This window comes from Heteronotia binoei, chromosome 1 (genome assembly GCF_032191835.1).
Source record: "Heteronotia binoei isolate CCM8104 ecotype False Entrance Well chromosome 1, APGP_CSIRO_Hbin_v1, whole genome shotgun sequence".
In the NCBI taxonomy this organism is placed as follows: Eukaryota; Metazoa; Chordata; class Lepidosauria; order Squamata; family Gekkonidae; genus Heteronotia; species Heteronotia binoei.
The window spans coordinates 197377792-197404790 of NC_083223.1; the positions used below are offsets into that span (position 1 = coordinate 197377792).

The following is a 26999-nucleotide window of genomic DNA, read 5'->3' on the forward strand; positions in this document are numbered from 1 at the left end:
CAGGTAGTCTAAGATACTCCTATCCAATTATTGCCTGCTTTTAAAGTTACCTAAAAAAGTAATTAATGTATATGCTCACGTACCACTATATTTACCTTCAGCTGCACCATAATGTCTCTTTGGTATATTTCCAGCAGTTTACAATGCAACATAAATAATTCTGTACAATGAGAGATTTGTAAGACGTTCATAGCTGTTGCAGCCCTGTGTGTTTCTTCCAACCTTCATTTTTGCAGTGAACCTTGTGGCATATGCTCTACTTCATCCCAGTGCTACCTTGATCATTCATCTAGGTACTGTCTTGCAAGGTCTGGGTTTTTTCCCACCTTCAGACTTAGTCTTGGATCACACTAACACTTTATAGCTTGACCATACAGGGGTTGTTTCAGAACTGTTGTTCTGGTTCTAAGCTTGTATACCTTGTCCTGAGTCTCAGGAGTTTGTCCCTTGGCAAATTCTAACTAAAAAAGCACATTATTTGTATATATATGCTGGAAAATTGATGTAAGGTAGAAAAAAGTGTAAGGTAGGACTTTGGTCAGTCTGTGATACTTCCTTAGAGATGTCTCTGTTGTTGTTGTTTTTCTTTTAGTTATGGTGCAGACATTCAGAGAGTGAATTTAAGATGTATTTATTATTCAACAGAAGAACTTGCTTTTCCAGGTTTTGGGGAAAAACAGTCTATATGAACAGCAACTTGATTTTGCATCTAAATATCCTTTCTCCTTTAGGAAAATAATACAATTCAGAGGGATCCAAAGAACTAAAGATTCTTTGGAATGCAAGGCTCATTCAGAAAAGAACTCAAGAGCTGCAAATGCATCTTATCTCTCCCCTTTTTATCACAAATGTGACACTAAATCCAATGGGAAAAAATACTAAAACTGTTTTCCTCTTAGTCTACACAGTCCCAAGAAGGATTTAAACTAGAGGATGTGAAGAAACTAGAACCAAGTAAGTATGCTGCTTTGGAAACACATCTGCAGTCACACACTTACCAGCAATGACACCATTTAAAACTATTATTTAAGAGCGATTAATGCCCATGGGAATGGTTGAAGATGAACCAGTGTGGTTGTGCTGTCCCACAGGGGAGGCTGCCTGCTGCAGCTCTGCATGATTTAGTGGGAAGGGTCAGTAAGATTATGCTGGAAATGAGCAGTTCTGCTGTGTTGTTGGTATAAAGTGTGTTAAGATGAGCCCCTCTGCATGTGAAGATGCAACAAGATTCTTGGAGGATGCTACTAATTGCTTCTACATAAGTCGCTGCTCTGGGGCTGTCACCCTCTCTTCTGGTGCATCAACCCTGACTGATATACTCCCCATCTCAATCTAGCTTCCATTTGCTGTGATACTGGAATGCAGCCTTATGCCACCAGCATCTCTCTACAAAAGTTGCCCCTGAACTTCCCAATGCCCGGATGCAGGAAGTGTGAAAAACCATCTTGTGAAGCAAGGAGTCTGATGTCTTTTTAATGGCATACTTAATAAGCATAGAAACATTTGTAGTTCTGAGTTTCAGAATGCTTGAAAAGTTTTATTTCCTGGTTTTAAGTGGTAGGCCATCTCCATCAGTTACCTGTAACCAGGGTTATAGAAGATTGTGCTCTTTGAAGGTATAGTAGTTTATGTTAGGCTGGAAGATCTGGATTCAAATCCCTGCTTTACCAAGGAGCTTATTGGGACATTTTGGGGCCCTGTTCCCTGAATCTAGCCTGCAGGATAGATTGGGGAGGAAACAGTCATTTATATCATCTGGAGCTTCTTATCCTGGAGGGATAAAAACAAAATGAATAAGCATGTTCACAGTTTCCCCAATAGTAGTAACAGGGCTTTTAAACTTGTTCTGGCTATTTCATCTAATTCTGAAAAAGTTCCATGTACACAGTACCTCTTCCCCTTTTGAACCTCCAGATGGATGGTAATCGTCCAACAATTGCCATAAGGGGTTTTATTCTGTGGGGCTAAATGGCAAAAGTATTAACCGTTGTTTGCTCCTTCTGCAGAATTATTATCTAAAGCTCTATTGGTAATGCAAATGAGTACTATCATTTGATTGAATTCCAGTATTTTGATGATTGATGTTTTTCTAGCAATAGGACATACCAGGATGGAGGGTGGGGGTGGACAAGGCTCTCATTTTGCTAATTTACAGAGTTTCCTGAAAAATTTTCTACATCAGTCTCCCTTTTTTCTTGGGTGAATGTCCTTGGCCTACAAACAAAAATCACTTAGTTGATAGTTGAGGACATACTTCATGGTATACAAATGCTAACTTGCAAAATACACTATTGGTCACTTACATTAAGCTTAAGCTTTCAGGTCAGAGGCTGCATTGCCTCGATTTTGGTGCTCTGTGAAGGAAATCTTTTCTTTTTACCAAACATAGTTGCTGTTTTCCCTAGCCCAGATCTAGTGCCTCAGGTCTGGTACATTTTTGCATAGTACATGGTGATCCTTGTAGCTGCTTCAGTATGGAATATTGGAAGTTCAGGGCCTTGAGAAAGCTAAACAAAGGTGGTAGCACAGCTTTTCTTGTGTCTACCACTTCTTTTTTATTCTTGGGTTGCGTATGTGTTTCATAAAAGAGAACCAGATGAGGAGCATTTAGTTTATAAAGACATAACAAAATTGCCAATAAACATGTTTGCTGTTTTTCAGAGCTGCACAGGTTTCACGTGTATGTTAGCACATGGTCTTGGTTCTATAATAGACATGGTTTTGGTATTGGTTACTTTGTTTGGGTGGAAATGATAATTAGTGACCCTGACCCTGTCCTTTTATAGGAATGAGTTGCAAGATGTATATGAGACACTTGTCATTTCCAGTGAAGGCAAAAGAATGGGACTGTCTGACCCTTTTTTATGTTTATACACTGTTTTGTAGTTGATGCTTATTCTCTTCCTTTTGCAGTCCTGAAGAATATTCTCACTTATAATAAAGAATTCCCCTTTGATATTCAGCCTGTTCCACCAAGGTAAGAAATCATTTAAACTAAATAACCTGTGTGAAAAGATTTTAAACATCCATGAGACACCGGAATGCATCCCCCAATGAAGAACTGTTGGAAGTCTGTTGCGTGGTCTCTCTGACAGAGGAAATTTCAAGGATATAGAAGCTATAATGTCTGGAAGCCTTTACCATATACGTTATGCTGTAATGGCAAGGAGACTTTTCACAATTTTCCATGACTCGCAGCATCCAGTCTCTTTTCTAGTGCATTAATTAAAGACTAATTTCCATTCAGTAGCATTCTGTAAACTTTGCAATGTGTATATAGAGAACTAAATAGGCATGCAGCACAAACAGAAGGAAACTGAGATGAAAAACAGTTATGACTAATAATGATATTTAGTTTGATATATAATTCCTTAGTCACCAATCTAAAACGGTACTAAAGTCCAAGTATGTATAACTGCATTTGGTCACATAACCTCAAGTTACTTTTGTATCTTCTCCATTACTGTAACTTAGATTGTAAAAGACTTCGGGCACAGATCTTCTCTGTTCAACTTGATTTGTAGTGGTGCTGAATATGATAATGATTGGCACAGGATATAATTCACTCTAAAGCATAATTGGTAGATCACTATACTTTTATGTTATCCACCTTCATGTATAAATTATGGTTGTCAGTTGCAGATGTTGGTACTCTTTAGTTTGCAGATTTATAATGACCAGAATCCTGTACATGTTTACTCAAAAACAAATCCTTCTGAGTTCATGGTGCTTGCTTCCAAATAAGTGGACAGGATTGTAGCTTCAGGGCAAGTGCTCACATGCATTTTCATTGCTCAGTAATCTCAGCATAAGTGATAAACGTGCATGTGTGAAACAGCCTCTTCAGGTTAACCAGTATGCAGCTTTCATGGTCACTGATATTGTCTCAAGCAATATTTCTCAGTGCAGTGTTTTCAATTGAACCGGTAAAGGATTAATTTATATCAGTGAGTCAATTTGCTGTTTGTATGCACTTCTTAAAAAGGAAGATCTTAGCTCCTGGTGAAGAAGAAGACTTGGAATTTGAGGAAGATGATGATGAAGGTGGAGCTGGAGCAGGCTCTCCAGACACATTTCCTGCCAGAGTTCCAGGTAGGGGAAATAGTTATTTACCACATGGGGAAATAACACTGGATATTTACTGCTGAGGGGTTTGGGTGGAGACATGTATAGGTGGACCAGCTGGATGCTCATTAGCTGAAATGTGATTGACGGGAATGCCAAAGTGCCACAGTGCTTTTGGCCATTTTAAGTTAATGTTTACCTTTCTGTTTTATGGATTAGCAAATCTGGTAAAATGGAGAAACCTAGCTAAACTGTAGCTTGCTAGAGAACAAAAAGAAGTTAATGAGATCTGCTAAATCTAGTGATCACTGATTCTTTACTGATTTTCAGATGAGGTATGGTTCAAAGAGATCAGTAGTACAGACTTCATATTGGACAGTGCCATAATAAATTAGCATGTTCTATTAGGACATTCCTGAAATAAACTAGCTTGCTATAGAGTTGTTTATGTTGACCAAGAGAAAATCAGATGGATGGATGTCAAAGGATCTGCATATTTAGCCACACTCAGAACAAAAAAGTTTGTAGCAGTGTTTGATGCAACAGCATTCTTTTTTGTTTTTGATACACTTAAGTTATTTAATAAAATAATATGTGCATCTTCTGTCTTGTGCTTCCTGTTTCCCCTCACACTCATCATTACATCTAAATTGGTTCTTAGATCTTTACATCTTTCTTAGATCATTACATCTAAATTGGTTGTAAACATCAGTTTACAACAGGCTCAGAGCCAGAATTTTTTTTATTTGGGGGGGGGCAAATGAGTACAGTGGAGGTGAGTACATCATTATTCATTTACTTTATTATGTATTTATATTTTATAATTTATTTACCAGTTTTCTACTGGACACTCAAGGTGGATTACATGGCATAAAACAATGTAATGGAATAGCATGAGAGACTAAATATGGAATAAGGACATCTCCCAGAATTACAAGTGATCACCAGACTAGAGAGATCACTTCCCCTGGTGAAAATAGCTTCTTTAGAGCAGAGGTCCCCAACCCCCAGTCTGTGGACCGGTCCCAGTCTGTGGTCTGTTAGCAACTGGGCAGCAGAGTGAGGCAGAGCAGTCCTGCCAACCCTTTCACCAAAAGAGGCAGAGCAGCCTTGTTGCCCATCTGGAACCGGAGCAGACTAAAGAGGCAGTGTGGCTAGCTCTGAAGCATCACTTATTTCATCTGCCTGGGTCCTGGGTGGGTGGAAGGGGTATCGTGGCAGCGACTTTTGCCTACCCCTCATTTAAAGACCCCCATGGAAGGCAGGGACAGGGGGGCAGCCTGGGGTGGCAAAACCCCCAGCATACCCTTCCCACCATCCATGGAAAAATTGTCTTCCACAAAACTGGTTTCTGGTGCCAGAAAGGTTGGGAACCACTGCTTTAGACTGTATGGTATTAGAGCTGATTAATGTCCCTCCCCCACTTTCCCCAGGCTCCATCTCCCAAATCTACAGGAATTTCCCAACATGGAGTTGGCAGCTCTAGCAAGCATGTCCACACACACTCTTTCGTTACAGCCTGCCTGGCATGCGGAGGAAAGGTGGCTTTTTTGCTTCACACAGATGGGAAAGGAAGCTGAGGATGCTCCCCTCTACAGATACAGAGAGTGATTTCCCTGTATTTCGCTGGGCCTGGCTAAAGGAGAAGGCAAAATCAGGGGGGGTGAGCAGGAATGTAGTTCCATCTGGCTTGGAATCAGGGGTTTGTGGCCTAAAATGCAAATGAGTTCCTGCTGGGCTATTTTTGTTGCCAGCACCAATTCATTATCACCATTATACACTGGTATTAAAATGCTGTGATGCCCTCAATCCACTGAGGGCTTGTGGTGCAGAGCTCTTTCCTCCACTCACCCACTCTCAAAGGTTTTCAAGAGCCAAAATATCTATGTAACACACTGTAAAATGGTCATGAGTCTGTTTGTGAAAGGCAGAATATAGAGGCGGTGGCTGCCACAGGCCCGTAGCCACGGCAGGGGGACAGCCCCCCCACTCAACCCCCCTTGGGCCTTTATGGCCCCTCCATTCCCCAGCCCCGTTCTCTCCGCTCTGGTTTGGCGGCCCCCACCTCACTCCGTGGGTGCCTTCCCCCTCCCTCCCAACTCGCCAACATGTAGAAACAGTGAAAAGCGAGCTTCAGGGGCTATTTCAAGGCGCCCGCCACTGCTGATCACGTGACCAGCAAGAAAAATCGCTCCGAGGCTGGCAGTTTGTAAGCCAGCTTTTCAACACGCTCACCAAGTTCAGCACTGGGGCGGCCAGCGCTGAACTTGCTGGACACTCCGGAAAGCTGGTGTACGAATCGCCAGCCTTGGAGTGGTTTTTCTTGTCGGTCACGTGATCGACAGGGGCGAGGAGCCATCTTGAAATAGCCCCTGAAGCTCACTTTTCACTGTTTCCCCACCTTGGTGAGTTGGGAGGGAGGGGGAAGGCACCCACGGAGTGGTGTGGGGGCGGGGAATGGAGGGGCCATAAAGGTCCAGGGGGGGTTGGGTGGGGGGGTGTTTTTTCCACTGGTCATGTGATCAGCAGGGGCAGCTGCCTTGAAATAGCCACTGAAGCTCTCTTTTCACTGTTTCCCCATGTTGGTGAGTTGGGAGGGAGGGAGGAGGTGCCGTGCAGAGGGGGGCGGGGCCACCAGAGCGGCGTGGAGAGCAGGGCCAGAGTGGGGGCTGCCAGAGGGGGACTTCCTCCATCCACATTTTCCCATGCCTCCCCCCCAATTTGGAATTTTCTGGCTACGGGCCTAGGCTGCCACCCACCCCTTTTGATCCCAACCACCTTTGAACACTTCCATGCTAAAACAGAACCAAAAATAGAAAAAGGCTCCTACATTATCCACTACAGTGCTGCTGATCAGAGAATCCTTGACAGACATGAGCTTGCAAGTTAAGGTGCAAAAAGGACTGTGTCACATGCTTCAGAGAACAGCAGGAGTAACTACTTTGTGCAGGAAGCAAATGCAAAGGGAAATCTGGGTAGGGAGGCAAGAGGAGAGAAGGAGAACCTCTCCCTCATTGGCAAAGCCTGGGACGGAGGCAGGAGAAGGTAAGGAGATACCCTCTCTCATTGGTAGAAGACTTGTGACAGATTTAACACCAATTCCTAGTGTTAATTGGAGGGGCATGACAAATGATTGGTGGGACCCTGCCCCTTTGTGTACCGCTATGGCTAAGGGCCTGCTTTACAATCTTGTTTTAGCTTTCTAAATGGTTTTCTGAACTTGTAAGATAATTCATGTCTGTCTTGCTTTTGTGTGAGTATGTAAAAATGTCAGAACTATATTACAGAGGAGCTTATGGGTAAAGGCAAGAGGTGGCTTGTGCTTACCACCAGATTTTTTAAAGCATCAGCTCCTGCTGCTTTTGGTTTGGAGAGTCAGTTTGGTGTTGGAGAGCCAGTTTGGTGTAGTGGTTAAGTGTGCGGACTCTTATCTGGGAGAACCGGGTTTGATTCTCAACTCCTCCACTTGCACCTGCTAGCATGGCCTTGGGTCAGCCATAGCTCTGGCAGAGGTTGTCCTTGAAAGGGCAGCTGCTGTGAGGCCTCTCCAGCCCCACCCACTTCACAGGGTGTCTGTTGTGGGGGAGGAAGGTAAAGGAGATTGTGAGCCGCTCTGAGACTCTTCGGAGTGGAGGGCGGGATATAAATCCAATATCACCATCTTCTTCTTACTGCTCTGCTGAATTTGTAATCTCTGTGTATCTTGTCTTGCCCATACATCTCCTTGTTTACTTGAATTCTATACTGTGTTTTTGTGCTGCCTAATTGTACAATGGTCTTGTCTTCTACATGCATGGCTCCATCGTGTAACAATGTGCTACATCATTCATCTAACCCAGGAGCCAATGAAGGTATGGTAACATTTGAACATGAACAACTGTTAATTGTGAATGTGTTGTACTGCTGTGGCCGCACTCTTTCGCTTTAGATATGTCAATTGTTATGTACTAAGCTTGATCAGAACCCTTTTTATGTTTAATAAATGCTAGTTAGTCTACCTTCCTTCTATCCACATAAGTAAGTCTTTATGCTGAGAACCTTCAAGTGTATGCATTGCTTTACAGAAGTGTGTGAAATAATTTCACCTTCAAAAAACACAAATGGGAAGGAGAGAACCTGCAAAGATTATCTGGATTTATCTGTACTGGCCTCTGAAGTATTAACCATTAACATTTAAAAATCATAATCTGTGGGGGAGCTATATAGAAACATAATACAGAGTTGGCTGCTTTTTTTTATCAGAGAAGGTAAAAGAAATTGGTCCAAAGTCAGGGAAAATGTGATTAAGACATATTTTTGAGGACAGTCTGCACTTGTATTCTGTCACCTCTATCCAATTGCCACAAGTATATAATGATAAACACATATTCCATATTCCAACAAATGACATCAACTTGTAAAACAGCATTATTTTATGGAGTAGCTAACTGGCTTCTTGCAAATGTTTTGTATTAAAAAAAAACTGGAAACAGTTTCAGTTGATTTGAAGACAGGATAATTTGACAGGTCAATAAATTGTACATTATCTTAAGATGATGGAGAACTGATACAAACTCAGTGGTAAAATGTGTTTTTATAATGATGTGTGGAACCAAAAAAAGGGTAAAAATAGGACCATAGGAAGCTGTTTGGGACCCAAAGAAACAGATTCAGGGTGGCACTCTGAGTCAACCTGACTCAGTCTGGGACTTATTAAGAACATTCACTAGCTGCAGCACAAGACAATTACACAATTGCATGAACACAGAAATGAAGCTGCCTTATACTGAATCAGACCATTGACCCATCAAGGTCAGTATTGTCTACTCAGACTGGCAGCAGCTCTCCAGGGTCACAGGTAGAGGTCTTTCACATCACCTGCTGCCTGTCTTTGAACTGGAGATGCTAGGGATTGAACCTGAGATCTGCATGCAAAGCAGAGACTCTTCCACTGAGCCACAGGTGGGGCCTAGACATCCAAAGAGGTGGCTTGCTATTTATTGCCTTTCCTTGCATCCCAACCCTGGTATTCCTTGGAGGTCTCCCATCCAGGTATTTGCCAGGGTCAGCCCTGCTTAGCTTCCAAGATCTAATGAAACCAGGCTTGCCTGGGCTAGTGTTTTTGACAATGCCAAGAAGTACGTGGAAGAAGTAAAGCTCCCTAACAGTAAGCCTGGACGTTGCATAAAATCTGCAGTGTAAGATCCAAATTAGCTTTGTAGCAAAGAAGGTCTGAAAAAAAAACAAAACTAAGTGAATATCAAGAGGCCAAGTTTTACCCAAAATATTGAAACATGGTAGTAGCTGTTGTTGAAAAGTTGGCTTAGAGGAGGCCTTTGAAGTTCAAGATGGTTTGTGGTTTATCAACATTAGATCCCATTATTATTATATGCAAACCAAATGTTGGAACCACCAAAATAAGGTTGGTTATTGAACTTCTACATGTAGCAGATGAATCGAATGACTCAGCAACTGAAAATTCAAAGCAACAGTACTCCATTTTAACTGCAGCTACCCATAATGAATTCAGGGCTCAGTTTCAAGCATATATATGGTAAAACAAGATTATGAAGTTGGATTAGACACATTTTACATTGGTATTTTGGTGGCCAACAGCATTTCTTAGACCTGTGGGATGTTGTCAGGATGCGTTTTATCCTGTCTCATGGTAGTGCTTTAGCTGAAAGTGGATTTTTGGTTAATAATTCAATGTTAATAGAGAATTTGCATGAAGAAACTGTTGTCTATCAACACCAGGTTTATGGTGCTGTCATGAAGTTTGGAGGACTTTGCTATCGTTGATAGGATTATGTTGCAGTTGGTCAGACAGGCTCACACATGTTGCATGGAATACATGAAGGCTAACCACCGTAAACAACAAGAAGCAGCTCTGGGGGGAAAAAGAATTTCAGAAAAATTAAACACTTTGAAAATGCTAAAGGAAAGGCTGAGAAAAAAGCCAAAATGGAAAAAAACAGTTGAAAAACTAAGGGTGCTATAAAGCAAAACCAGGAAACTGTGTAAGCAATAAGTGTATATAGTTTTAATTTTTTTAAAAAGAATACTCTGATTTCTAACTCTAATTGTAATTTTATACTATAGCTTGTTAAGCCATTTTAAGCTTATATTGAAATTTATTTAATTTATTGAAATTTCTTTTATATTAACATTTAAAGAAGTTAGGCAAGCCTAACACAACAAATGGCAAACTAGAGAATCCATTGCAAACAAACTTGAGCAAAGAACACAGTGTTGCAACATGTAAGACCAGCACAATCAGTGAAAGACCAGCATAGAATCCAAGGCAAACCAAGCTGAGAGCTGATACCAAGCCCTGGCAAGAAGACAATAATATGGACCCACAATCAAATTAAAGAAAAAAACAATCCTGAGAGCCATAAAACACTGCCCCCAATATTCCCAGGACCCTAGATGCTATCTGAACACTTGAAATATACCAAGAAAATACTGATAAGCAGCGGTCATTATGTAGAAAAATAGGTGGTGGAGCTCATCAAGGGATTGTTATGCACCTGCACATACTATTCAATGGACAAGGAGGTGGAACTCTCAGAAAGGTGCAGGAGCTGCACTCCTGTGAGTTCTCACTGAATCTGAGGCCTGCTGATAAGGCATTTTTTAGATATATATTTGGACCAGACATATCTGAATGCACATCCTTACTTCTCTTTGCACAGTCAATGGAAGTTAATGTGTGTATTACTGAAAAATTGGCCTCCATTTTGTGACCTTTTTGCAAGTTTGGGGTGAACTAAATTAAAGACCAGAAGTCAGCAGAGCAGGAGCAGGCTCTAATTTAATTCAGTATAATCTCATCACACTTATGAAGAACAAAAGCAGCCCCCCAAAAGAAATCCTTCCCTTTACCTAGTCCCAGGCAATTAGTTGAAAGTAATCAAAACTGCAAGACTAATGCTGCAGCGTTAGCATCCAGCATAGGTCTTTAAGGCTAATATTAGGCATTGTCAGGTAACAAAATTTCCCTTTCACAGGGATCCAGTATGGGTGAGCTGGGATTTCATCTGAATGAAGCACACTTCATCCCCACACACTTTGCTTTGTTTACTCATCTGAATATACTCTCAGGTCCTGGAAGCTCTGTACTCCCTTCATTACTTGTTAGTGAACCTGGATCCTCCTTCCATATTTGAAACATATTTCTGTAGCTGCCATTTTCCAAAAAGGTGGTTTGGATCTATACCTCATCCTTCAATTGGAGTCTCAGAGTGGCTTACAATCTCCTTCTCTTTCTCTACCCACAACAAACACCCTGTGAGGTAGGTGGGGCTGAGAGAGCTCTGAGAGAACAGTGACTGACCCAAGGTCATCCAGCTGCTGCATGTGGAGGACTGGAGAATCAAACCTGGTTCTTCAGATTAGAGTCTGTCACTCAACCACTACACCAAACTGAAGACAGATACTGTTATTGTGATATTTAAAATTCATGTAGGATCAGCTCCGTAGTCAGGATGTGATGAATCAGGGGGCCATGAAATTTTTCAGGGGGCACATAGTGACCCCAACCCTCCCTCCCTCCCTCCTGATCACTCGAGGAGGAGTGGGCCATTGCCGCAGCAGAGCAGGGGCCCGGGAGGTGGGGAAAGCAGAAGGAAGCAGCAGCCAGGAACCCTCTGCCTCACGCCCTTTGGAGGTGCAGCTGAGAGCTGGGGCGAGGGGAAGGAGACAGCCTGGCCTGGCCAGTGAGCCAGGGGGAGTTGTGGTGGGGAGCCACTTCACAGCAGAGGGAGGGTGGCTGGGAGCTGGGTTCCTCCCCTGTGCAGGGCAGATGGGGCTTTCCAAGCAGTGGAGCTGGTGGCGCAGCCCCAGCAATGGGCCAGGCTGGCGGGGCAGCACAAAAGGTGGAGGGCTGCAAGGGGCTTGGCTGGGGTGAGAGGTGAGGCAAGGGGTGGAATGGTGAGGCGACGTACAGACATTGGGGGCGGTGGGGGAGTGAAGGGGTCTGTTGCGAGGCTTCCCCTCCACCCCCAAACCGGCAGGCTGGTGCTGGCAAGGCATGGTCCCGGCAGCCATGGGCACTGGGGATCGATAGGCAGTTGAGGCCTGTGGGGTTCTTCTGCCCTGGCCTGGGAGGTCACCCTCCATGTGTGATTTGAAGGCCCTGCCGACCAGCTGGAGATCGGCAGGCAGTTGAGGCCTGCGGGGTTCTTCTGCCCTGGCTTGGGTGGCCGCCTTCCATGTGCGATTTAAAGGCCCCACTGACCAACTGGGTATTGGTAGGCAGTTGAGTCTTGCAGGGTTCTTCTGCCCTGACCTGGGTGGCTGCCCTCCAAGTGCAATTTAAAGGCCCCATCAACCAGCTGATTGGCGGGCCCTTTAAATGGCGCAGGGAGGCTGGCAGCTCTTCCTGCTGCTTCTCCAGGCCAGATTTTAATGGGATGAAGGAGGATGCAGCAGAGGCCCTGGGGGCTAGTTGGGGGCCCAGAATCAGGGGGCCCACCCAGAAGTCTGGGGCTTTCCCCCCACAGGCCTCTTTGTAGCTAAGGGCCTGTATAGGATGTTCATCTTGGTGTCAAAGTAAGTTTTTGAGGCCAGTAAAGCCAAACACATTATTATATAAGTTGTAGAGATAGCCATTTTTCCTGTAGCGATAGCCTAATTTTTGCAAGATAGCATAATTTTTCTGGTTTTTGTAGGAAACTCTTATTGGTTTTAAGCCATATGTTTTTAGGGTCAGTACAACCAAAATATACTACTTATTTTGCTGTAAAAATAAAATAAAATATTATTTTGTAAATTGGTAATATTTGAGGGGGGGGGAGATAGAAGGCAAAAGATGAGATGGCTGGGCAGCATTACTGATAAAACGTATGAGCGGACTTCGGAGGATGGTGGAAGCCAGTAGGGCCTGGTGTGACTTAGTCCATGGGGTCACAAAGCATCGGACTCAACTGTGCAACAGAACAACAGCAACATAACTCTAGACAAGCTGTTATTTTTTTAATGTTTAATATGGAGACAAAATGTAGCAAGAGAATTGTTAAGGTGACAACTCAAAAAAGCACAGGGAATGATTTATTCTACTGCTTTTTAAAAAACAAGTGCAATGTCTTGTATGGGTGGAATCTCCTGTGGATAGTCTGTATTTTAGAGCTTCTTTTACAACAAGCCACTTGCACTCAAGTTTCTCATTCTATATTGCATGTCTTTCTGGCCTTTCTTGGCATTTAATGTATTTAAACTCAATATTAATTGCTGTGTGAAATTAATTAAATTTACATCTTGTATAGAGGTTACTGTGCTGGACTATAACCTTGGAGCTGTGAGTTCTGATTTCCACCCTGCCATGAAGCTTTTAGGGTTACGTTAGGGACAAAAGAAAAGCCCTGCTTGATCCAACGATTTTGGATAGCGAGTGACAACTGCAACCTTCGCTACAGGCTGGCAAATCACCATATGGTCAAAACAGTCTCTAAATTCCTAATGATTGAATCACCTAGTATCAAAAGCCTATCTTCCTCCAACCCCAAAGGGATGTAGTGTGTGGTATGAGACGTATCAGTTCGTCATACAAGGAAAGATGCCCACCTTCCTGAGTCTGATGCATTTGAACCCAGAGACCCTCAATTTCCATTAAAACTACTATTAAAACCATTAAAGTGCCCATTAAAATCATCTGACTTCTCCTGCTGCAGCTGGGGCTACCATCACTTCAGGCCCATATTTGCTTAAATCTTATGCAGTGGCACCAGAAAAACATGCTGTTTATTTTAATTGTGCTGTTTTAATGTGGGTTTTATTTAATTGTATCCATTTGTTGTTTTTAACTTGGTTGTAATCCACCCTGAGCCTGTTTGGGAAGGACGAAATATAAATTCAAATAATAAAATATGATTGTAGAGGAGCTCTCAGCACAGGAGTAGAACCATTCTAGCAGATCCTTAAAGGTTTTTTACTTTCCTACCTCTGCCTCTTAGCTTCTCCAGTTCTGCAGCCCGAGCCTCAAGGGGGAATGTACCTGTATTCTGAGAGCCAACAGAATAGAACAATTTCTGTTCAGTGGGCAGATCATCATACAAGTGGCACTGGATAGTCCACACACCCTGGTAGCTTTTTGCCTTCATGGCTAGTTTGACTGTTTAAAGGTGATAAGAGCTAAGAAAGGGTACTCAACTGAAACTATGTGGAATGCTGTACCAGTGAGGATAATGTAACCTCTAACCTGACCAAAATGCTGAACTTGCTCAGAAGTTTTATCCATGTGTCCTTGTTTAGGGAAACCTCCTCTCTTTTTTTGGTTGTCTTTTGCTCCCCTGCTTTAACTCCCATTATAGCAGTTCTGCTCCTGTGCTCTGGTCTGGTCACATGCTCCAGGAGCGGCTGTCTGACTTCTTAGAGCCTTGACCTCTTAAGGACTATCCTGCTGGTTTTGTTTGAATGCAGATAGCCAAACTGGAGCTATTGAATCCTAATTATACTACTGATCTATAATCATACAGTCATGCTTGCTTTCACACTAATGTTATTTCCAGAATTTTCATTGACTTAAAACTTTTCTAGCTTGGAAGGCTTTTCCTTCATCTTGGGTAATTCACACTTCCATTATCTGAAATGTTTTGATCCATGTGCTACTATGCTGTAAATTCTTGCTGTCATGACCTTGAAGCTATGACTTTTGTTACTCCAGAACTCAGTAATGACAGTTTTAAATGATAGCAACTAAAATGGGGTATTCATGTACCTTGTTCTTTGTGGTGTTTATACAATCATGCAGTGCATCTTATACTTGCAATCCAGGTGTGTGTTTTATCTATAGATGCTCACTATACATTTACTGATCCTATATGTGTGAATATTAGGAGTCCAAGCTTTGATGTGATATAAAGAAAGGCAGTCCTCCCTTTGAAACAGCCAGTAATGGTGGACTGAATTTTCCAGTCCCAGAATGCAAACAGAAGCTAGAAGCAGTCATGAAAACAGTGTCAAAGGTCTATGATTCCACATTTGACTTTCTGGTCTATTTTCTTGCCAGGTACTTTATTACCCAGATTGCCATCTGAACCTGGGATGACATTGCTTACTATCAAAATAGAGAAAATTGGTCTTAAGGATGCTGGACAGTGCATTGATCCCTATATTACAGTTAGTGTGAAAGGTAACATTTTCTATACTAATTGACGGGGCATTTCAGATTACTCTGTTATTAGCAAAGACAACTGTTTAATACAGTACCACCAAATATGGTCCTTGTCTCCCACCATACAAATATTTGCTGAAATTTTTCACATTTGTATTCTGATTTTCCTTACAAGTTAAGGGGTTCTGTGGCATGGTACAGACACGTGTACCAGTTACCCATGATGCTGAGCTAATATTGTTTTCTGCTTGAAAAAGATAAGGAAGTTCATCCTGTCTGAAGGATAACCCTTGGATCATTCACAAAACATAAACTACTTTGTGAGCAGTATACATTGTAGTTTTATTCAGTACCTAAAAATAATATTTTAATGAAATAAAGTTTTATGAAATGCAGTGTAGTTTACAGCTTTTCCCCCCTTAGATTAAACAATTAATTCTTCTCCCCACAGATCTGAATGGAATAGACCTTACTCCTGTGCAAGACACACCTGTTGCTTCAAGGAAGGAGGACACATATATTCATTTTAATGTAGATATTGAGATTCAGAAACATGTTGAAAAATTAACAAAAGGTGATTCTCATTGTAAAATCATACCAAAGTGTAACTAGATCAGTGTTTGAGGGTGGCAGGGCTTTTTTTGAGCAGGAACGCAGAGGAATGCAGTTCTGGTTGGCTTGGTGTCAGAGGGTGTGGCCTAATATGCACATGAGTTCCTGCTGGGCTTCTTCTGGTTTTTTTACACCTCCCCTCCCCGGAGGGTAGTTCACCAAGTGTACACTAAACAAAATGCCAGAATATGGATTGGTGATATTCTTTTGTTTTAATACGTCTTTCAACCTACCAGACTTTTCCTAGAATGCAGTGAAACAGCAGAAAAAGTTGCTTCCACAAATGACTTTCAGTCATCTTTCAAAGACCTCCAAAAACCTAATGTTGGAGAGTCACATGGCTTAGAGTTAGAAGGCCCACTGTGCAGAGTCTCCTCACATCATTCTTGTGGCTAGGGAAGCATCAGTGGAAGCTGAAAAAACAACCCAGTTGTTTGTTTATTTATTTATTTTTATTTATTTATTTATTTATTATTTATTTATATTTCGATTTATATCCCACCCTTCCCACCGAAGTGGCTCAGTTGTTCCTTTCATAAAGTAGGAAGGATCTGCTTTTTTTTTTGGTGTGTGTGTGTGTGAATAATATCAATTCCCTGTACATCAATCTCATTTATCTATACAACAAGTGATATAAGAGAAATGTGGGTGATACTAGAGAGATCTTTTGACAAATAGTTCTGCATATTATATATTTTTTCTATATACCAGTACCATGTGTTGTTTAGACTTTTTTTCCCACTTCAGGTGCAGCTATTTTCTTTGAATTCAAACACTATAAGCCTAAGAAAAGATTCACTAGCACCAAGTGTTTTGCCTTCATGGAAATGGATGAAATTAAACCTGGGCCAATGGTCATAGAACTGTAAGTGCATGTGCTACACACAATTTAAATGTGAGAACAAACAATGGAGGATGGGGGCACCTTCTTCTGGGGCCCATACAATTGGACCCCCTGGTCCAATCTTTTTGAAACAGGGGAGAGGGGGTTGAAGAGAGGCACCAGCAGCTATGCTGCATATTTGCTGCCTCTACCTCAGAAAGCAGCCCCCCCCCCCAGAGCCCCAGATATCCCTGGATCAATTATCCATTATAGCCTATGGGGACTATTGACTATAATAATATCAATAGGTTATAATGGAGTTGAAAATTTTTTGCAGTCCTGAATATCTCCTGAATCTCAATACTATAGCAATATTGCGATTCAGGAATATTAGTAAGTATAGATTTTTTTAGGTTCAGTATATGCGAACCCAAAAAATACTTATATTTTTGTGCACACCTTTAGTGAAGATCCTTGTGCTGTGGTGGCAACTGCTACCAAAGCAACAGATTAAAAAATCCACACAGTCAGAAGTTTTGCTGGGCAAAAACCCCAACTGGCCCTTCCCACTTCCTATAAAGATTTGACTTATGCCATGAAAGCTGTTGGTAGGCACCATGATACTATAACCAGTATTATGTGTATGTGGGATGGGTATGCCTGCAGTAGCTGCTCAGGGAGAGATGAACAACTGATAGAACATTAACTAGAAATAGTCTTGGCTCTGAACACAGATAAAAGATTGGCTAAATGCAACTAGTGTAGTTAATAAATTGGAGTTCACTTAGTTCCAATTGAATGTTCAGTTTTGTAACTTGATATCTCAGATGTTTAAATACACAGGTATTAAACAGACCTGATGTCAGAAGATGTAATGTGTTATTGGTATCAGTGTTTTTATATATGAGAGTGCTATCTCATATATAAGAAATGGCTATGTATTAAGGCATTTTCTTAGTAATAGTATAGGGTTCTAAATCTGAACTAGCTGTAAACTGTGATAAGACAGTTGTCACTGTTCTCTTTGGTTACAGGTACAAAAAACCCACTGACTTCAAAAGAAAGAAACTTCAGTTGTTGACCAAGAAGCAACTGTATCTTCACCTTCATCAAACACTACACAAAGAGTGACTCTCATGAACTGAACCACTTGCCACAAAACCACGGTAGCTGCCTGCATTCATCCTTCAGCAGGCAGGAAGAATTGGTGTGTTTTATCCTGCTGGCCCTATGTGCACATCATATGCTGCATGGCAATGCAACAGGATCAACAGCCCAGTCCTACCATCCAGGAAGTCCCAGGTCCTTTGGAACATATATTTTTATCACAGATATTCCAAAGTGTGTTGTGAGTTTGCTTCTGATTGGACTGGTTGTGTGTGTTCAGTTTTGTAACTTGGTTTCTGTACCTATACAAGAACTCTAAAGCTGGTGAAAAGTCCTCATCTGCTAAACCTGATACAGCAATAAAGATGTGCCAGTATCAACAAAATGTTACAATAATTGGTGCAAGTGTTCCAATCTGCATTACTCTTCTATCTGTGGATTAATTTGAGATGGCTAATCAAGAATGCCAAAGCTTAAATTATACAAGCTTGAATGGTCTGAAGATTTGTTGTTCAGTCACACAGTAGAGTCCTTACCTTAGTAACCCTACACTTAGCTGAAGTGGCAAAAAAATGACTAGGCTGTTCCTAGCATAACTGCACTGAATCCAGATAAATTGTATTATATCTCATTAGCGGTATGAGAACACTTAGCTGACGAAAAACGGGGACTTTCTATTCCGCTTTTAGAAGTTATTAGTTTAATGACTGCTTGGTGAGTTCTCTATTAAGGGAAATAAACAGGCTACTGGGGCATTAAAAGTTAACAGCTTTATTCCAACATAGGATTCTGTGGATTACTGCCCATTTAAGATGCAGTGAACTCTAGTTTAGAGTAGAGTAAAATTTAGTCTTTAACATGGTGCTAGATTCCTTTTTTAAATTACAACATGCATTCGTTAAGAGGAATGAAGCCATTATTGATTCTCATTAAGGGAATACTGGCCTTTAGGACAAAGTTACTGGTTTGTAAACAATGACTAGATCTTTTTTGTGGTCTCTGTGCTTCACACTCATGGGATGAAGCGCCAGAGCCAATCCCCAATCAGTAACTCCGAAGTCCAGGATTTTTTGCAGCCCGACCCCGGTAGGCATGCGCGACAGCCCCAGTGCACATGCTCACCCAGCGGGCGTGAATATCCCACCAGTTCCTTCTTTACTGTCGCGTCGGATAGACTCCAGTCGGTAGTTACTTACCCTTTTTCCTTCTCCAGGTTTCTTTTCATTTTTTTCCCTCATTCCTGTTATAAAAAAAGAGACTGTTAGTTTAGTTGTTTCAACCCTTTGGGGTTCCCCCTCCCCGCCCACCCTTCTCCCACCATCCCTGTCTGTGGAAAAGCGTTGAGGGTTTTTCAAACGGTGCCTTAAGTGCGGGAGCAAGATTCCTCCTCCAGACGGACATTCTCTTTGTCTGCTGTTCCTTGGAGAAGGTCATCAAGTGGAATCCTGTCATCACTGCTCAAAATTTTCCAAACAGACGAGGAAAAACCAAGCTGCAAGGCTTTCGGCGGCGCTGGTAAAATCGGCTTTCGCACCACAGATGTCGACATTGGCATCAATCAGCGCTTCGATGGCCACCCAGGCATCGACGTCGGTTCCAGCCTCATTATCGAGCCAACTGACCCAACCACTCCAGGGAGCCGACTGCCCCTACAAGCATGTGGGCTCGGCATCCTAGTCAGAACCATCGACCCCGGTCAAGAAGGCCAAAGGAGCCCGGGACTCTCGCTCTGCTGAGCCCAGGAAACATAAGGAGAAAAAGAGGCACCAAGATCGGCAGACCCCTTCTCCGCCACCGAAGGACCCGGCGATCGTTTCAGGGGAGCCTCCAGAAAAAATCCTTGCTTCACCAATTCGACCGAAGAGCCCCTCGGGTCCAATGGATGTTCCGCATACTCCCTTTCCAGCTCTGACCAGGAGGTTGACCCTACAGAACAGTTGGCAGACTTGAAGGCGGGTGGCGATCCTAGTTCAGCATCGAACGTAGATGTTTCGCAGCTGAGGAACCGCTCGACACTGAAGATGCCCTTGATGCTCCAGCCTGAGTGATTTGGGAAGCCTTCGGACCTTTTTAGACGTCCTCATCCTCTGCCCAACTGGGACCCGTGACCGTGAGCTTATCCGTTTGGGGGCTATCCCTATCATTCACCATACTCTTGGTACCCTCCTTAGAACCCAGACTGGGATCAGCGCTCTGAGACCTCACACCACTCCAGAGTCTCAGCACAATCTCCACCAGGTCACCGAGATTCATCGATGCCGACTTCAACCTAGAAGTTGGTCAGGAAGCCGGCACGTTCCAGTGGTCCCAACATCGAGCAAACCTCCTCGACTAGGATTGCCGTTGACGCCCCAGGCTTACCATCAGCTGAGAGCGCATCTTCATTGCCATCAACCTCCGATGACGATGAGAAGTCGGGCCATCAGCAGGAAGGATCGTCACCAGAACCCAGGATAGCTGAGGATCTTCCAATCTCTCCTTCCGAGGATTTGAAATCCTACGGGGAGCTAATTAAAAGAATGGCGCATTCCTTGTCTCTGCCAGTGGTCCAGCCTCAACCAGTCATTGACGACACAGTCTTTGACATTATGCGGAAGGACACTTCGACAGCTGTAGCCCTTCCCATAACTAAGGTCATCTTGCAAGCCATTAAAGATCCTTGGTCCAAGCCTGCCTCAACCCCTATCTCTTCCAAGCATATGGATCACATGTACAGAATCCAGGAACAAGGCGCAGAGTTTCTCTTTAACCATCCATGCCCAAACTCTGTGGTAGTGTCGTCCTCGTCCAAGGCTAAGAAGACCCACGCCTCACCTCCAGATAAAGAGGGGAAGAGGATTGATACTTTTGGCAGAGTTTTTATTCTGCGGGCACACTTGGAATTAAAATTTCTAATTATTCTGCCTGCATGGCAAGATACCGGTACTCCCTCTGGGAACAACTCTCACCGCTGCTAGCCTCTCTGCCTGAGGATTAACGCACTTTGGCCAAAAAGGCTCAGAGGAAGGGGATGCTCCTGGGAAAACAACAGTTGCAGGCTTCAGAACACATGGTGGACGCTGCAGCTAAGACACTTACCTCGGCCATTACGCTGCATTGTCACTCCTGGCTTCGTGCCACCGCTCTCCAGTTAGACACCAGATCCTGGATTGAGGATTTCCCCTTTGAAGGTGAGGGTCTATTCAGCTCCACTACGGATGCAGTCCTATAAGAAATGGACAAGAGCATTAAGACGTCACGTAATCTTCATTTTCCTCTTGCCCTGGCAAGCCTCGTCCATGGTCCAAGCAATGGCCTAAGAAGCCCTATCACACCAAATCCCCTGAGAGTTCGTGGAAGCCGTGCACGAGGCCAAGAGTTCCTTCGCTGCAGGAGGGAAAGCCAAGTTTTCTTCTTTGTCCTCTCACATGGAAAAGTCTAAGACTAGCAGGAATCCCAAGCAGGGACTTTGATTTTGGCATCCCCTCTTCTCCCCCCCCCCCTCCTCTGGGCCCAACCGCCTCCACAGATTTCTGCAAGCATGGCAGCAGATCACCACTGACAAGTGGGTCTTGACCATCATGCAGGAGGGTTATGCGATAGAATTTGTTCAGCCCCCTTCTCATCCCAGATTGGTGATCACACACCCTACAGCTGTTCTGCTGGAGGAAGTTCAAAATCTTCTCAGCAAGCAAGCAATAGAGCCTGTTCCCGATCATCTCAAGGGTCAGGGGTTCTACTCCAGATACTTCACGGTTCCCAAGCGGGATGGTGGACTTCGTCCAATCATGGATCTGAGGGGCCTGAACAAATTCATCGCTTATCAGAAGTTCAGAATGCTGACTCTACAAAGCATCCTTCCATTCATCAACAAGGGAGATTGGATGGCTACCTTGGACTTGAAGGATGCCTATTTCCACAGCAGCATCCTCCCCAGTCACAGGAGGTTTCTTCGTTTTGCCATTGGTTCGCACCATTTCCAATACCAGGTGCTCCCTTTTGGGCCCTCCACGGCCCCCAGGGTCTTCACAAAGACCATGGTTGTTGTGATGGCTTACCTTCATCTCCAGGGTATCATCCTTTTTCTCTACATAGACAATTGGTTGGTGATTGCTGTGTCCAAAGCTTCTCTCAGAGCGCATCTGCAAGTGATTCTCAGCCTTTTGAGCACACTAAGACTTCTGGTGAATGTGACAAAATCTCACCTGGTCCCAACGCAAAGAGTTCAGTTTATAGGAGCGATTTTGGACACCATGCAGCACCTAGCATTTCTTCCAGATTCCCGAGCATTGGATATCATCTCCCTGGTTCAACTTCTTCAGGCGGTGAGATGCGCTTCTGTTCTGCAGGTCCAACGTCTCTTGGGCCTCATGGTGGCTACTACCAATGTTCTGTGTTTCGCGAGGTTGAGGATGTGAATCCTTCAGCTCTGGTTCATCAGGAATTACAATCCGGTGAGAGATCTCCCGTCCAAGATTCTGCAAGTTCCTTCGCTGGTGCTATGCTCTCTAGATTGGTGGAGGATGAAGTCCAATCTTTGCGGAGGAGCTCCATTTCATCTCTCACTCCCCTCGGTCATGGTAACAACGGATGCCTCACTGTGGGGATGGGGAGCACACCTAGGAGATCTTTGCATAGGCGGCCCATGGCCCCTGTCAATGGCTCACCATCACATCAATTTCTTAAAGCTCATGGCAGTTCATCTGGCTTTAAGGTTGTTCCTACCCCTGATCAACGGTCAGACTGTAGCTGTGATGTCAGACAACATGACAGCTGTGAGTTATATAAATCATCAAGGGAGGACTGTGTCCAGAAAGCTATGTGCGTTGGTGATGCAGCTTTGGGAGACCTTCATAGCCTCCCAGACCTTTGTTGTAGCCACCTACCTTCCAGGGGAGCACAGTGTTCAAGCGGACTCCCTGAGCAGGGGGGACGTTTCCCATCACGAATGGGAGATGAATTGGAGATACCTCGAACCTTTGTTCCGGGATTGGGGTCATCCCAGAATAGACGTATTTGCCACGGCAAACAATTGAAAATGCGAACAATTCTGCTCCAGAGGAGGGATGGACCCAAGGTCCGTAGGGGATGATCTTCTACTTCCGTGGGCAGACAAGGTCCTCTACCTGTTTCCACCCTTGCCTCTTCTCACCAGAGTGCTTCACAAATTGGCCCAGGAGCATCCGGAGTGCATCCTAGTTGCTCCGTGGTGGCTGAGACAGAGCTGGTTTCCTGTCCTCCTAGCCATGGCAGGGGGGTGTCACAAGTTTCCGTCGGAACCGGACCTCCTTTTGGCTCAAGGAGGTCGCCTGTTTCACCACGACAACCCTCATCTCAAACTGACAGCTTGGAGGGTCAGCTTCTAGAATTCTCTGACACAGTGAAACGTGATGTTGAACAGTAGAAAGCTGTCAACTCGCCGCTCCTATGCGGGAAAGTGGTCTAAGTTCCTGTCCTTTCTGTGGGACAAGGGTATCAGTGCACGTTCTGCTGGTCGAGTTTGTGTTTGAGTTCTTATTGACTCTTGTTGATGCTGGGCTTAATCATTCCTCGATTCGAGTATATCTGGCTGCCATCTCGGCTCATCATGACCCTGTGGATGGCACATCGGTTTTCACACACCAGCATACAAAATGTTTTTGAAGGGTCTTCTACGGCTTCACCCACCATCTAAAGTTCCTTCTCCTGCTTGGGATCTGCCACTGGTCCTGGAACGGCTCTGAAGGCAGCCCTCTGAACCCTTGGCTACCTGCCCATTGCATCTTCCCGCCTGGAAGACTGCCTTCTTAGTGGCCAGGAGGGCAGGTGAGTTAGTGGCTCTGCAGTGTGATGCTCCATACATCTCTTTTCAGGACGATGGGGTGTCCTTGGCCCCGGACATCTCGTTCCTCCCTAAGGTGGTGTCTAGTTTCTACCTAAATTTGGAAGTGTTTCTGCGTACATTTTACCCTTCTCCTCCTTCTGCAGAAGAAAGATGTCTGCATGCCCTGGATGTTAAGAGGGCATTGTTGTTTTTTGTGCATCACACCAAGCCGTTTAAGAAGGATCCCAATCTATTCGTCTCCTATGTGGTCCCTAGGTTGGGTTTCAAGATCTCTGCACAGAGGCTTTCTAAGTGGATCACGGAAGCCATTAAACTTTGCTACCAGTTGGCTAAGTGTCTCTTGCCAGGGCCGCTCTGTGCGCATTCCACTAGGGCTATGGCTACTTCCACAGCGTTTCTGAAGGGTGCTTCCTTGGCGGACATCTGTTTGGCTGCAACCTGGGCATCTCATGTCTTCATGCGACATTATGCCCTGGATGTCTAGAAGCGTCACAGAGCACAGCTGGGTACCCTGGTATTTTAAGCTGCTACTTCTACATAACTGCCAGCTCCCTCCTAGCTTGCTAATCTCCCATGAGTGTGAAGCACAGAGACCATGAAGAAGATAAACAGGTTTCCTCCCTGTAACTGATGATCTTCGAGTGGTCATCTGTGCATTAGGGTTTGTAGAATCTTTCGGGCTCAAGTGCTGTGTTCTACTGGAGAAAGTTTTCCTTCCAGACGTTTCGTTCTCAGCTCATCTGTGCATTCACACTACCTGCCCTCCTTCCCCTCTGCTGCTCGATGGGTGGCGACGGGAAGGAACTGACAGGATATTTGCGCCCGCCAGGTGGGCATGCACACTGGGGCTGTCGCACATGCCTACCTGGGTCGGGCTGCAAAAAATCCCAGACTTTGGAGTTACTGATCGAGGATCGGCGCTGGCGCTTCATCCCATGAGTGTGAATGCACAGATGACCACTCGAAGATCATCAGTTACAGGTAGGAAACCTGTTTTTTTTTTTCAGTTTTTATATACATATGAAAATAAAGAGTCAATTTAGATAGGATTGTCACCTTTTAGAAGAGAGAATGGTAAAAGATTGAATGTGTTACTTAAAGACAGAAATCTAAAATTCTTTCCTGTACTAGAAAAGGATCAGATGAAAACTTTTGTTGAAACATCTGCTACAGTATATAGTAATAATACCTCTAATAATGTTCTCCTGTAGTACTCTGAATGCTTTATACACTATAGAAAGGGGACAGAGGGGTCTGGGCAGCAGTGCCACGACTTGTTAGGGGCAGTCAGAAAGTGAGCCAGAATCACTACTAGCGGGATGGCAATCTGTCCACTGAGGAACAGGGCTTCAGTAGGAGCTGTGGGGCTGACAGATGGGCCACCACAGCTCTCTCCCACAAGAGGAAGCCCTGTTGTGGAAGGTGACTTCAAGAAGCTTCCTGGGATGTTCCAGCACAGGAGCCTAAAGAGGCAGTCAGCTGGTGGTTGCCATCTCATAAGAAATGGCATTATAAAGGCATACCTATGAGAACTGGTCAGCATAACTGTAGAGTGAAAGAAGTTACTACCAGCTTCAGACGACCTTGAGCTGAATCGATTCCTGTTAACTTTAATAATAGTGGTGGGATATTGTACATAATGGTTTGTGATTAAAAGGTTGTGACTTGTAACTACAGTAAGATGCTTGATGTTGCCCACTATGATGGCTTCTGTAAAACAGAAGCAGAGCTTAGTTTAGTCACAATAACTCATCTGGTGTTTTTGTAGCTTTAGAATGCAAGAGCACTTTTTATTTATGAATTGGGTGGAATTATTATCAATATAACCTATACTACCAGCCAATTGCTTAGAATGCCTGACTTCTGAAGAGGGTGGGATTACTTCACTGATCCTGTTGACTTTCTAAACACTTTAGCATACCTGAAAGAATGGTTCATAGGCAGTCCCACGTGGGTTCATTCCTCATAAATGCTCAGTCAGACTTCTTGGTTTCTGGAAGTTTTATGTTCTATAACACTTCTTTATAATAGTACAATGATTATTCTCAATATTCCAAATGCAGCAGTGACAAATTCTTATAAAGATGTTAGGATACTGTCTGTTTTATTTTCAGTCCCTTTCCTGAAATTTGTTTTTTCACTGTGGCTACATTTAACATTAGAATTTCCACTGAGTTCTTATTCTTCTCCTCCATATTACTGATCCTCCCTGTCTTATCAGTGCAAGCAGAAGGCACTCACTAACAGGGATCTTTCCCAGCAACCCTCAAGATCTCTGAAGAGCTGAACCAGCCAGAACCATCCTCACCTTGCTGTTGTGCAAGTGAGCACCATTAGCGGAAGTGGAACATAGACCCAGTAGAGAAACAAGTTAAAAAGTACCTTATAAGCCCTGCTACTATTGGATTTATCCAAGGAGAAGGTATGAGCTATTAAAAGAGATGGTTGGAGTTATTGAACTATAAGCATAACACAGATTCATGCTGCCCTTTCCCCAAGAGGCTACAACTGGAGCTTCTGGGATACACCTCAACAAAACAAACAGTAGTAGTAAGCCAGTTATTCTTTAATTAGCTACTTATCCGTAAGATTTGCTCCCCTGTGTGCTGTTTACTGGGGATTCTTTGGTGAATGACTTGCACTCAGCATAGGGTTGCCAAGTAACACCAGAAATCATGCATGTCTCCTACAGAAGGAAGCTACAGCTGCATTGTCTTTCATTGTCATGGATGTGATCTTAGTCCCTGCTAACCCCAACCTAAGCCTGAAGGTCAGAAACCATTCTTGCTTCTTCAAAGCAGCTGCTGTTTTACTTACTTACGCTACTATAAACTATGCGTAAAAATAGTATCTCTCCCATCCCAATGGCTTGGGGGCTACAGTTCAGTGGTAAAGCATTTGCTTTGCATGTAAGACGCTCTTCCAGTTACTGTTCCTAGTATATCTGGCTAAAAGAATAAGGTAATAGGTGATACAACAGATTTCCATTCAGGAGCTGCTGCCAGTCAAACAGTACTGGCATTGGCAGATCAGTGGTCTGTCTCCTGAAAGTCTTTTCAGCTGATGTACTGTGCAAACATTCCAGTAGCCTTGCCCCAGTTACATGACATGCATCAAGGCATTAAAATGATCACATGGAAAAACTGCTGTTAAGCAATAACTTATACAACGACTCAGTTGCAAATAGCTCTATTTCAGCTTGTGGGTTTTTTGAGCATGGAAGTGAAAGAAACAAGCTTTTCAGTCTCTGCTTTGGTTATGGGGTCTTCCAAATTAACTTTGGCATGTTTTTAAATACCTGGTTTGCATTTCCCTGGGTAGTGAGGACTCTAAAGAGCTTTTTCTGCTTGGTGGAGGCATACCATGTGTTGATCCACCCTCCACTTAAAGAGACAGATTGCCCTGGCACACTAACACATTCCTTGATTAATCTGAAGTTATACATCTGTGGCCATAGAAGAAAATGTGTTACTGAACAGAATTCATTCTTCCAA

The 26999-nt window shown here is 43.7% G+C and overlaps 1 protein-coding gene across 3 annotated transcripts in view; it reads left to right on the forward strand.

The window, feature by feature from the left end:
- The window catches only part of AIDA (axin interactor, dorsalization associated), a 33695-nt gene extending 15608 nt beyond the window's left edge, over nucleotides 1-18087 (forward strand). Inside the window, exons 4-11 of one of the 3 annotated variants that reach the window (XM_060246125.1) lie at nucleotides 900-954; nucleotides 2914-2977; nucleotides 3986-4092; nucleotides 7905-7916; nucleotides 15056-15178; nucleotides 15612-15734; nucleotides 16520-16637; nucleotides 17630-18087. In XM_060246125.1, coding sequence (XP_060102108.1) covers nucleotides 900-954; nucleotides 2914-2977; nucleotides 3986-4092; nucleotides 7905-7916; nucleotides 15056-15178; nucleotides 15612-15734; nucleotides 16520-16637; nucleotides 17630-17726 — 699 coding nt within the window. In that variant the 3' untranslated portion in view covers nucleotides 17727-18087. Of the gene's footprint in view, nucleotides 1-899; nucleotides 955-2913; nucleotides 2978-3985; nucleotides 4105-7904; nucleotides 7917-15055; nucleotides 15179-15611; nucleotides 15735-16519; nucleotides 16638-17629 lie in introns of all 3 variants that reach the window. The other 2 variants (XM_060246134.1, XM_060246116.1) reach the window with 2 other exon arrangements.
- Nucleotides 18088-26999: the final 8912 nt, after the last annotated feature.